At 41.4% G+C, this 11,044-nt stretch overlaps 1 protein-coding gene across 2 annotated transcripts; it reads right to left on the reverse strand.

Annotated features, from left to right (window-relative positions):
• Window positions 1-1,419: 1,419 nt before the first annotated feature.
• LOC125539158 lies at window positions 1,420-4,723 on the reverse strand. 2 transcript variants are annotated; one of them, XM_048702530.1, is made up of 7 exons: window positions 4,043-4,723; window positions 3,947-3,982; window positions 3,731-3,823; window positions 3,582-3,649; window positions 2,999-3,506; window positions 2,217-2,493; window positions 1,420-2,140 (listed from the first exon to the last, which is right to left on the reverse strand). In XM_048702530.1, exons 4-7 carry the CDS (start codon window positions 3,617-3,619, stop codon window positions 1,713-1,715), a joined length of 1,251 nt encoding a protein of 416 aa, XP_048558487.1. In that variant the 5' UTR covers window positions 3,620-3,649; window positions 3,731-3,823; window positions 3,947-3,982; window positions 4,043-4,723; the 3' UTR covers window positions 1,420-1,712. The 2 variants fall into 2 exon arrangements, with proteins under 2 accessions (XP_048558487.1, XP_048558486.1); XM_048702529.1 differs by having other exon boundaries at window positions 3,731-3,829.
• Window positions 4,724-11,044: the final 6,321 nt, after the last annotated feature.

Consider the following 11,044-nt stretch of genomic DNA (forward strand, 5'->3'; position numbering starts at 1 on the left):
CTTTCGCTTGAGGACAAGTGAGGTCTAAGCTTGGGGGAGTTGATACGTCCATTTTGCATCATGCTTTTATATCGATATTTATTGCATTATGGGTTGTTATTACACATTATGTCACAATACTTATGCCTATTCTATCTTATTTTACAAGGTTTACATAAAGAGGGAGAATGCCGGCAGCTGGGATTCTGGGCTGGAAAAGGAGCAAATATTAGAGACCTATTCTGCACAGCTCCAAAAGTCCTGAAACTTCACGGAAGACGTTTTCAGAATATATAAAAAATACTGAGCGCAAGAAGTTCACCAGGGGGGCCACACCCTGCCCACGAGGGTGGGGGCGCGCCCAACCCCCCTGGGCGCGCCCCCTACCTCGTGTGGCCCTCCGATGGCCATCTTCTGCTATATGGAGTCTTTCGATGAGGAAATAATCATAAGCCATCTCCTCGGATGAAACTCCAATCTAGGGCTCCGACAGAGCTGTCCTGCCAGGGAAACTTCCCTTCAGGAGGGGGAAATCATCGCCATCGTCATCACCAACGCTCCTCTCATTGGGAGAGGGCAATCTCCATCAACATCTTCACCAGCACCATCTCCTCTCAAAACCCTAGTTCATCTCTTGTATCCAATTCTTGTCTCCAAGTCCGGGATTGGTACTAGTAGGTTGCTAGTAGTGTTAATTACTCCTTGTAGTTGATGCTAGTTGGTTTATTTAGTGGAAGATCATATGTTCAGATCCTATATGCATATTAATACCCCTCTGATTATGAACATGATTATGCTTTGTGAGTAGTTACATTTGTTCCTGAGGACATGGGAGAAGTCTTTCTATTAGTAGTCATGTGAATTTGGTATTCGTTCGATATTTTGATGAGATGTATGTTGTCTCCCCTCTAGTGGTGTTATGTGAACATCGACTACATAACACTTCACCATTATTTGGGCCTAGAGGAAGGCATTGGGAAGTAATAAGTAGATGATGGGTTGCTAGAGTGACAGAAGCTTAAACCCTAGTTTATGCATTGCTTCGTAAGGGGCTGATTTGGATCCATATGTTTCATGCTATGGTTAGGTTTACCTTAATACTTTTGTTGTAGTTGCGGATGCTTGCAATAGAGGTTAATCATAAGTGGGATGCTTGTCCAAGTAAGGACAGTACCCAAGCACCGGTCCACCCACATACCAAATTATCAAAGTACCGAACGTGAATCATATGAACATGATGAAAACTAGCTTGACGATATTCCCATGTGTCCTCGGGAGCGCTTTTCTCTATATAAGAGTTTTCCAGGCTTGTCCTTTGCTACAAAAAGGATTGGGACACCTTGCTGCACTTTATTTACTTTTGTTACTTGTTGCTCGTTACAAATTATCCTATCACAAGACTATATGTTACCACTTATTTTAGTACTTGCAGAGAATACCTTGCTGGAAACCGCTTATCATTTCCTTCTGCTCCTCGTTGGGTTCGACACTCTTACTTATCGAAAGGACTATGATAGATCCCCTATACTTGTGGGTCATCAATCATCCTGCACCGGTTCACCCTCCTCCTCTCCACCCAGCGGCTGGAAATCAATGGTGGTCCAGTCGATTCCAGTTAGGGCCTTGAATACAGCTTCGTCGCTTATAAGGGTGGAGGGGTCAACATCAGGAGCGTAGGTATGCTTACGGATTGGTGGGATAAGATTCTCCACATCATGAGTTGGTGCAACAAGTCATTTGTTGTCAACATCATAAACCGGCTGATAGTGAGAGAGATCTGTTTCTTCGGCCAGTTTGCTCGCTAATGGGCGCATTTCCTTTGTCAAAGCTCGAAGATCATCATTATCAAACTCTAACCCATCTTCCTTTATGCTCGGATAGCTGCGTCCTATATCGGCCGAGTCAAGATCTGGTATCCAGGCATTAGCCCGGATTAGCGCAGTCAGAGCACCCACCCTTGCAGCTGATCTTTTTAACTCGTCCAACTGGGCAGGCAGCATTGACAACTTTTCTAACGTTTCCTTGATCAGGTTTGGGGGTGGTTTGTTATGAGCGGCAGTGCAAATGATCCGTTGTGCGCCGGTATATAACTGCTCTATAAGAGTATAGGCAGCCTTCAACTTCTTCTGCATATCAGAGCCCAGGTGGGTAATGCGAGATCCTGCATCATTGAACATATTGATAAACCGACAGTTTATGGGATAATACATGTTGAAGCTTATCATAAGGGTACTTACCAAACACAGCAGTGGTCATGGCATTGATTTGCTGCTTCAAGCCAGTCAATTCTTCTGCTACCGGTTTAAGAGTTGTTCCAGCGTCCTCCGCCCGCTTTAGCAGAGTTGCTTTTTCAGCGTCCCATCCTGCCCGTTCGCCTTTAAAGCCTTCTTTCAGTTGTTCCATGGCTGTTAAAGCGCCAGTCAGCTCTTCTTTAGCCTTGGAAATTTCTGCCTGTTGGGACTTGATATTTTCCTGAAGGTCGGTGATTTGAGATACTTTTTGGCTTAGATCGGCCTGCAAGCAACATGTAATGAGTTAGTAATGCATATTTGAAGTCCCAGGCATATAACAGGTTATACACTTGGCACTTGGGGGCTAATGCGTATGGCTTTTATCAACTAACATTTTCAAGTCCCAAGCACATAACAACTTATACACTTGGCACTTGGGGGCTAATGTATATTTTCTCAAGTCAAAATTATGGATTTTTCTTCATCAATCGGTTTACAAAGATGGTGTCAAGAGTTTTGGAAGCTTCACGACAAAAAGGTACCGATTCATCCTAAAGGTATAAACCGATCCCTGGGGGCTACACAAGCAAAAATTGCAAGATTCATACTTTAAAGTCCCAGTTCATCCTGAAACGATAAACCGGCCCTTGGGGACTACGCAGGCAAAAGTTGAAGCATTACAAAGTCCCGGTTCATGATGATATCATAAACCGGCCCTGGGGGCTGCTGGAGTTGATATTAGAAATTGGACACAAGAGAAACAATTATGAAGAGTTAACAGTGTTTACCTCATATCGCTCCATCATAAGGCCCACTAAACCGGCTTCATAGTCGCGGCTTGTATACAGGCGATTTAAGAAGCCAGAATGAATCTCTTGGGCGTTGAGGTGGGCATAGCTGGATAAATCCATTTTCCACTTGCCCTTATCCATAGCAGAAAACTCTTCCTTGGCACTATGCGTTGATAAAGCGATAGGATTGCCAGGGGTGGTGTGGCCGACGCTGGTGACAATGACATCATCCGATTGGTCATTAGCTGCTTTGGCTGGGCTTGGCGGCTTGTCTGCAGCTTTAGCCGGGCTTGGCGGGTCAGTAGCATGGCCGGTGGGATCCTCTTCCATCGGTTCAGCAAAGCTTTCATGATGTTCTGGTGGCGGATCATCATGTATAGCGTCAACATTAGGCTCAAATTGTTCTGGGATCTGTTCCGGGTTATCATCAACCGGATTATCATCAGTCGGTTTATCATCAGTTGGTTTATTCAATTTGGCCTTTTTGCTAGGCCTGGCCTTGGCTCTGAAAGGAAAAGATATAAAGGTTAGTATAACAAACAAGTATAAAGCGTCAAAGAGTTAAGTTTAAAGTGTTCACCCAGGAACAGTCTTGAGAGGAGGGAGTTGTGTGGCCATTGACTCGCTGGATGATGAATGAGGTGTTCCCTGATAGTTTGAATCAGACGGATTAAGAGGTTGCCTGAAATAACCCACCTTGGGATAAGGAGTATCAGAAATATATGAGACCTCCGATCGACGTTTCCGGGTTGGAGTGTTCGGTAAACCGACTGAAGTAGCTACATGGCCACTGTGCCGGGTTGTGCGGCGAGATTCATGCTGCTATTTCTTCAAAAGAAAGTTGGGATCCAGATAAGCTAGAGGGTGTGAAAATTTTACTTTCCAGTTTGCTTGACGGTTTTTCTGTTTTGGTTGAGGATCTGAACCGAAGGAAAGAATAATTACCTCTACATCTTCATCCCGGCTAGCTTCAGCGTCCTCCTGATAAGGGTCATTGTCAATGAGGTGTATGAAAAATGAACCAAGAGAATCAAGTTCTACCTATGAGTCCAGATTATAAAGATCCTCGTCGAGGTTCAGCCCGGTGGATTCAGTTGTTTTCTTCTTAGCAGGTTTTTTGACGACCTTTGTCTTGGGACGAGGGGTCTTGGCCGGTTTATCCTAAGGTTTCTTCTTCCAAAATGGGACGTCACCCTGTTAAAAGATTGACAAAGGTTATAAGAAAAAGTCAAGAATATCAGGTACAAACAGGAGTTAGGCAAATTCTTATAGCTGGCGATTTATTCAAAACGCAGAAGGGACTTAGCCCTGTTTTGCTGCAGACAGCCACCGATTCATTCAGTATCTTTTTAACAGCTTCAGTGATTTCAACGTCCGTTAACTGAATTTCAGTGTGCCATCGAGGATCTTTTGAGTCCCCTGTGTACTCGCACATTAAACTGGGGCGACGGCTTAAAGGCAAAATACTCCAAGATATCCAGCAATGAACAAATAGTAAAGATCAAATAGGACAGTTTGAGAATTGCGTGATGATGTAAATTTAAACCTTCTCACAAATGAATCAGTTAGGTAGTAGTACTGAGGGCACTTATCTGCCACGAAGCTCTCAAGATCAGCGTTACGCACATATGCTTCAAATTCCTCCTTAATTCCTGCCTGAACCATGAAGTCCTCTAACGACCATTCACAAGGCCGCACTTGAGCATCTCTTGGTAGTTCATTGTCCAGCTCACGTATTGCGGGCCTTGGGCCTTGCTTCCTTGAGGAACCACCTTGGTACATTTTCCTAAACATATTTCTTCCTCTGAAAAATTTCTAAATTTTTTAGTAACTTAAAAATAAAAGTGAACCAAACTCAACAAAATTGATAGCAACTACTCCTACAAGTGCCTAGAGGCTATATCATGCATTAAAACTACTTTTGACCACATAAATTTGACATGCAAGCTCAAGAACAGGGTCACCTAAGCAGCAAAATTTTGCAATGAATAAGGCACTAGAACAAAAACTAATTGGACCATTGGAGGAGTCACATACCGAAGAACAATCCCTCAAATCAGTTTTGTGAATGGAGCTTTTGAGTAAGGAGATCGAAAATGGCAGCAAGATGAGCAAGAATCGGGTTTGAGCTGGCTAGTGATTTTTCTGGAGCAAGACGAAGTGTGTGGGTGTAAGTATAAGTGGAGGGGACCCACGTGGGGTCCACGAGGCAAGGGGCGCGCCCTCCACCCTCGTGGGCACGTGGCTGCTCCCCTTGTTGTGTTCTTAGTGCCTAAAATCCTTAAATATTCTGGAAAAAATCATATTTCATTTTCACGGCATTTGGAGAACTTTTATTTTCGGGGTATTTTTTATTGCAAGGATAATTTAGAAAACAGACAGAAAATACTATTTTTTTCTTTATTTAATATAAATAACAGAAAGTAAAAGGAGGGTACAGAGAGTTGTGTTTTCTAAATTCATCCATCTCATGCTCATCAAAAGGAATCCACTAACAAGGTTGACCAAGTCTTGTTAACAAACTCATTTCGAATAACATGAAACCGGAGAATTTTCAAATAACACTAGGTTACCTCAATGGGGATATGCACATCCCCAACAATAAGAATATCATATTTCTTCTTGACAGTAGGAAGAGGAAATTCAAAACCTCCAATAGTAACTGTTGAAATTTTTCCAATAGAATTGATACTTTGGACTTGAGGTTGTTTCCTCGGAAAGTGTACCATATGCTCATTACCATTAACATGAAAAGTGACATTGCCTTTATTGCAATCAATAACAGCCCCTGCAATATTCAAAAAGGGTCTACCAAGGATAATCGACATACTATCGTCCTCGGGAATATCAAGAATAACAAAGTCCATTAAAATAGTAACGTTTGCAACCACAACAGGCACATACTCACAAATACCGACAGCTATAGCAGTTGATTTATCAGCCATTTGCAAAGATATTTCAATAGGTGTCAACTTATTCAAATCAAGTCTACGATATAAAGAGAGAGGAATAACACTAACACCAGCTCCAAGATCACATAAAGCAGTTTTAACATAGTTTCTTTTAATAGAGCATGGTATAGTTGGTACTCCGGGATCTCCTAGTTTCTTTGGTATTCCACCCTTAAAAGTGTAATGAGCAAGCATGGTGGAAATTTCAGCCTCTAGTATCTTTCTTTTATTTGTAACAATATCTTTCATGTATTTAGCATAAGGGTTCATTTTAAGCATATCAGTCAAACGCATATGCAAAAAGATAGGTCTAATCATTTCAGCAAAGCGCTCAAAATCCTCATCATCCTTTTTCTTGGATGGTCTAGGAGGAAAAGGCATGGGTTTCTGAACCCATGGTTCTCTTTCTTTACTGTGTTTCCTAGCAATGAAGTCTCTCTTATCATAACATTGATTCTTTGATTGTGGGTTATCAAGATCAATGGCAGGTTCAATCTCTACATCATTATCATTGCTAGGTTGAGCATCAACATGAACATCATCATTAACATTATCACTAGGTTCATGTTCATTATCAGATTGTGTTTCAGCATCAAAAATAGAAATATCATTGGGATTCTCATGTGTGTCAACAACAGGTTCACTAGAAGCATGCAAAGTCCTATCATTTTTCTTTTTCTTCTTCTTAGAAGAACTAGGTGCATCAATATTAGTTCTCTAAGAATCTTGCTCAATCCTCTTGGGATGGCCCTTAAGATACAAAGGTTCCTGAGTCATTTCACCCCCTCTAGTCATAACTCTAACAACATTATCATTCTTATTATTATTTAATTCATTGAGCAAATCATTCTGAGCCTTAAGTACTTGTTCTACTTGAGTGGTAACCATAGAAGCATGTTTACTAATAAGTTTAAGTTCACCTTTAACTCTAGACATATAATCACTCAAGTGTTCAAGCATATCAGCATTGTGTTTCAATTGTCTACCAACATAAGCATTGAAGTTTTCTTGTTTAACAATAAAATTATCAAACTCATCTAAGCATTGGCTAGCAGACTTATAACGAGGAATATCACCTTCATCAAATCTATAGAGAGAATTTACCTTTACTACCTGTGTCGGGTTATCAAGACCATGTATTTCTTCAATAGGTGGTAAATTCTTAACATCTTCAGCTTTAATACCTTTTTCTTTCATAGATTTTTTGCCTCTTGCATATCTTCAGGACTGAGAAATAGAATACCCCTTTTCTTCGGAGTTGGCTTAGGAGTTGGTTCAGGAAGTGTCCAATCATTTTCATTACTCAACATATTATTCAATAGCAATTCGGCTTGATCAACAGTTCTTTCCCTGAAAACACAACCAACACAACTATCCATGTGGTCTCTGGAAGCATCAGTTAGTCCATTATAAAAGATATCAAGTATTTCATTTTTCTTAAGAGGATGATCAGGCAAAGCATTAAGTAATCGAGAAGCCTCCCCCAAGCTTGTGGGAGACTCTCTTCAATTTGCACAAAATTATATATTTCCCTTAAGGCAGCTTGTTTCTTATGAGTATTTAGCAGAGAAGTAATAAATCATATCCTGGGGACTACGCACACAACCAGGATCAAGAGAATTAAACCATGTTTTAGCATCACCCTTTAATGAGAATGGAAACAACTTAAGGATAAAGTAATAGCAAGTTTTCTCATCATTAGTGAACAGGGTGGCTATATCATTTAATTTAGTAAGATGTGCCACAACAGTTTCAGATTCATAGCCATATAAAGGACCAGATTCAACCAAAGTAATTAACTCAGGATCGACAGAGAAATCATAATCCTTATCAGTAATAAAGATAGGTGAAGTAGCAAAAGCAGGGTCATATTTCATTCTAGCATTCAAAGACTTTTCTTTAAGCTTAGCTAATAATTTCTTAAGATCAGATCTATCATTGCAAGCTAAGAAGTCTCTAGCAGTTTCTTCATCCATAACATAACCCTCGGGCACAATAGGCAATTCATATCTAGGTGGAGAATCTTCATCATCACTTTCATCAATATTATCAGTTTCAATAATTTCATTCTCTCTAACCCTAGCAAGTTGTTCATCAAGAAATTCACCTAGTGGCATAGTAGTATCAAGCATAGAAGTAATTCCATCATAAGTATCATGCAAAGCAGAAGTGGCATCATCAATAACATGCGACATATCAGATGAATAGCAGGAGTAGGTGTCGCAAGTTTACTCAAAACAGAAGGTGAATCAAGTTCAGAGCTAGATGGCAGTTCCTTACCTCCCCTCGTAGTTGAGGGAAAAATCTTGGTTCTTTTATGTTTCAAGTTCTTAATAATTATATGCAGATATAAATCCCAAGTGACTCAAAGAATATAGCTATGCTCCCCGGCAACAGCGCCAGAAAATAGTCTTGATAACCCACAAGTATAGGGGATCGCAACAGTTTTCGAGGGTAGAGTATTCAACCCAAATTTATTGATTCGACACAAGGGGAGCCAAAGAATATTCTCAAGTATTAGCAGCTGAGTTGTCAATTCAACCACACCTGGAAACTTAATATCTGCAGCAGAGTGTTTAGTAGCAAAGTAATATGATAGTAGTGGTAATGGTAGCAAAAGTAATGGTAGGAGTTTTGGTTTTATAGTGATTGTAACAGTAGCAACGGAAAAGTAAATAAGCGAAGATCAATATATGAAAAGCTCGTAGGCATTGGATCGGTGATGGATAATTCAATCATGCAACAGTTATAACATAGGGTGACATATAAATAGCTCCAGTTCATCAATGTAATGTAGGCATGTATTCCGAATATAGTCATACGTGCTTATGGAAAAGAACTTGCATGACATCTTTTGTCCCACCCTCCCGTGGCAGTGGGGTCCTATTGGAAACTAAGGGATATTAATGCCTCCTTTTAATAGAGTATCGGACCAAAGCATTAACACATAGTGAATACATGAACTCCTCAAACTACGGTCATCACCAGTAAGTATCCCGGTTATTGTCACTTCGGGGTTAATGGATCATAACACATAATATGTGACTATAGACTTGCAAGATAGTATCAAGAACTCACATATATTCATGAAAACATAATAGGTTCAGATCTGAAATCATAGCACTCGGGCCCTAGTGACAAGCATTAAGCATAGAAAAGTCATAGCAACATCAATCTCAGAACATAGTGGATACTAGGGATCAAACCCTAACAAAACTAACTCGATTACATGATAAATCTCATCTAGCCCATCACCGTCCAGCAAGCCTACGATGGAATTACTCACGCACGGCGGTGAGCATCATGAAATTGGTGATGGAGGAAGGTTGATGATGATGGTGGCGACAGATTCCCCTCTTCGGAGCCCCGAACGGACTCCAGATCAGCCCTCCCGGGAGAGATTAGGGCTTGGCGGCGGTTGCGTATCGTAAAAGGTGATGAATCCTTCTCTCTAATTTTTTCTCCCCGAAAGTGAATATATGGAGTCAAGATGGACGTCGGTGGAGCATCAGGGGGCCCACGAGGCGCCCCCACCCTCGTGGACAAGGTGTGGGCCCCCTGACGTGGATTCTTCTTCCAGTATTTTTTATATATTTCAAAAATAATCTTTGTTGATTTTCAGGTCATTCCGAGAACTTTTATTTCTGCACAAAAATAACACCATGGCAATTTTGCTGAAAACAGCGTCAGTCCGGGTTAGTTCCATTCAAATCATGCAAGTTAGAGTCCAAAACAAGGGCAAAAGTGTTTGGAAAAGTAGATACGACGGAGTCGTATCACCCGCCCGGTCGGAGGAGCAGGAAGCGACCGGGGGAGGGGGATTGGGCCGGCCTACTGGGATGGGCCGAAGCCTAAGGGGAGGCCAGGGGCATTCTCTCTCTCCTTTGAGTTTCCTTTTTCTTTTTTCTTTTTTTTGTTTCTCTTTTTCTAGCAGCTTTTGCATTTTATTTTGCCACAAATGACTTTGCAAAAATATGCCACTAGCCAAAACAAATTCAAAGAAGTACTGTGCACTGCCACAAAAATGTTGGGAATGTTTTGAATCCCTTTGGATTTATTCAAAAAGAATAGGGCATTTTGAAAGGCTGTTTTGGCTCTATTAAAAAGCATTAGGCCCATTTAGAGTTGGTGATGATGTTGTGTTCCTTAACAACAAATAGTTTTGGATTATTTGCTAAAAGGTGAACATTTTTCCAACAAGTTTTGATCAACTTCATTTTGCACTTTGAAGTTGAATGGAATTCCAAAGAAGGAATTTGAAATGAGATATTATCCCAACATGATTATCATTGCAAATCTCAGTAGCTTAGCATCATCATGATGGATTACTATAGCTCCATTACATAGGGGTGTTACAATTCTCCTCCTCTAAAAGAAATTCTCGTCCCGAGAATTAGGAGGTAGAAGGGAAAAGATCGGGGTATTTGGCACAGGGGTTATCCTCGCGTTCCCAAGTGGCTTCATCCTTAGTATGATTTGACCATTGCACCTTGAGGAACTTGGTAACCTTCTGGCGTGTTTGACGTTCAGCTTCTTCAAGAATGCGGATCGGATGCTCTTTGTATGTGAGATCATCTTGAACTTCAATCAGTCCTGGATCCACTTCACGTTCCGGATTCTTGAAGCATCGGCGAAGTTGCGACACGTGGAAGACGTCATGGACGTGAGAGAACTGAGGTGGCAACTCCAATTGATAAGTCACCAGTCCACGATGGGAGAGAATGCGAAAAGGACCAATGTAGCGAGGAGCTAGCTTGCCCTTGACTCCAAACCGATGAGTGCCTCTCAAAGGGGTGACACGCAAATAAGCTTGTTCACCAGGTTGATAAGTTGAACCCTAGTGTTTCCGGTCATAGTTGCTCTTATGGCGGGACTGGGCCGCCTTGAGATTATCCCGTACAATGTGAACCTGCTCTTCAGCTTGTTGAATAATGTCTGGACCAATGAGCATCCGTTCCCCAGTTTCTGACCAATTCAGAGGGGTTCGGCACTTACGTCCATAAAGCACTTCGAAGGGTGCCATTTTCAAGCTGGCTTGATAAGTGTTGTTATAAGAGAACTCCACATAAGGGAGAGATTCTTCCCACTTCTT

Source organism: Triticum urartu, chromosome 2, assembly GCF_003073215.2.
Source record: "Triticum urartu cultivar G1812 chromosome 2, Tu2.1, whole genome shotgun sequence".
NCBI lineage: Eukaryota > Viridiplantae > Streptophyta > Magnoliopsida > Poales > Poaceae > Triticum > Triticum urartu.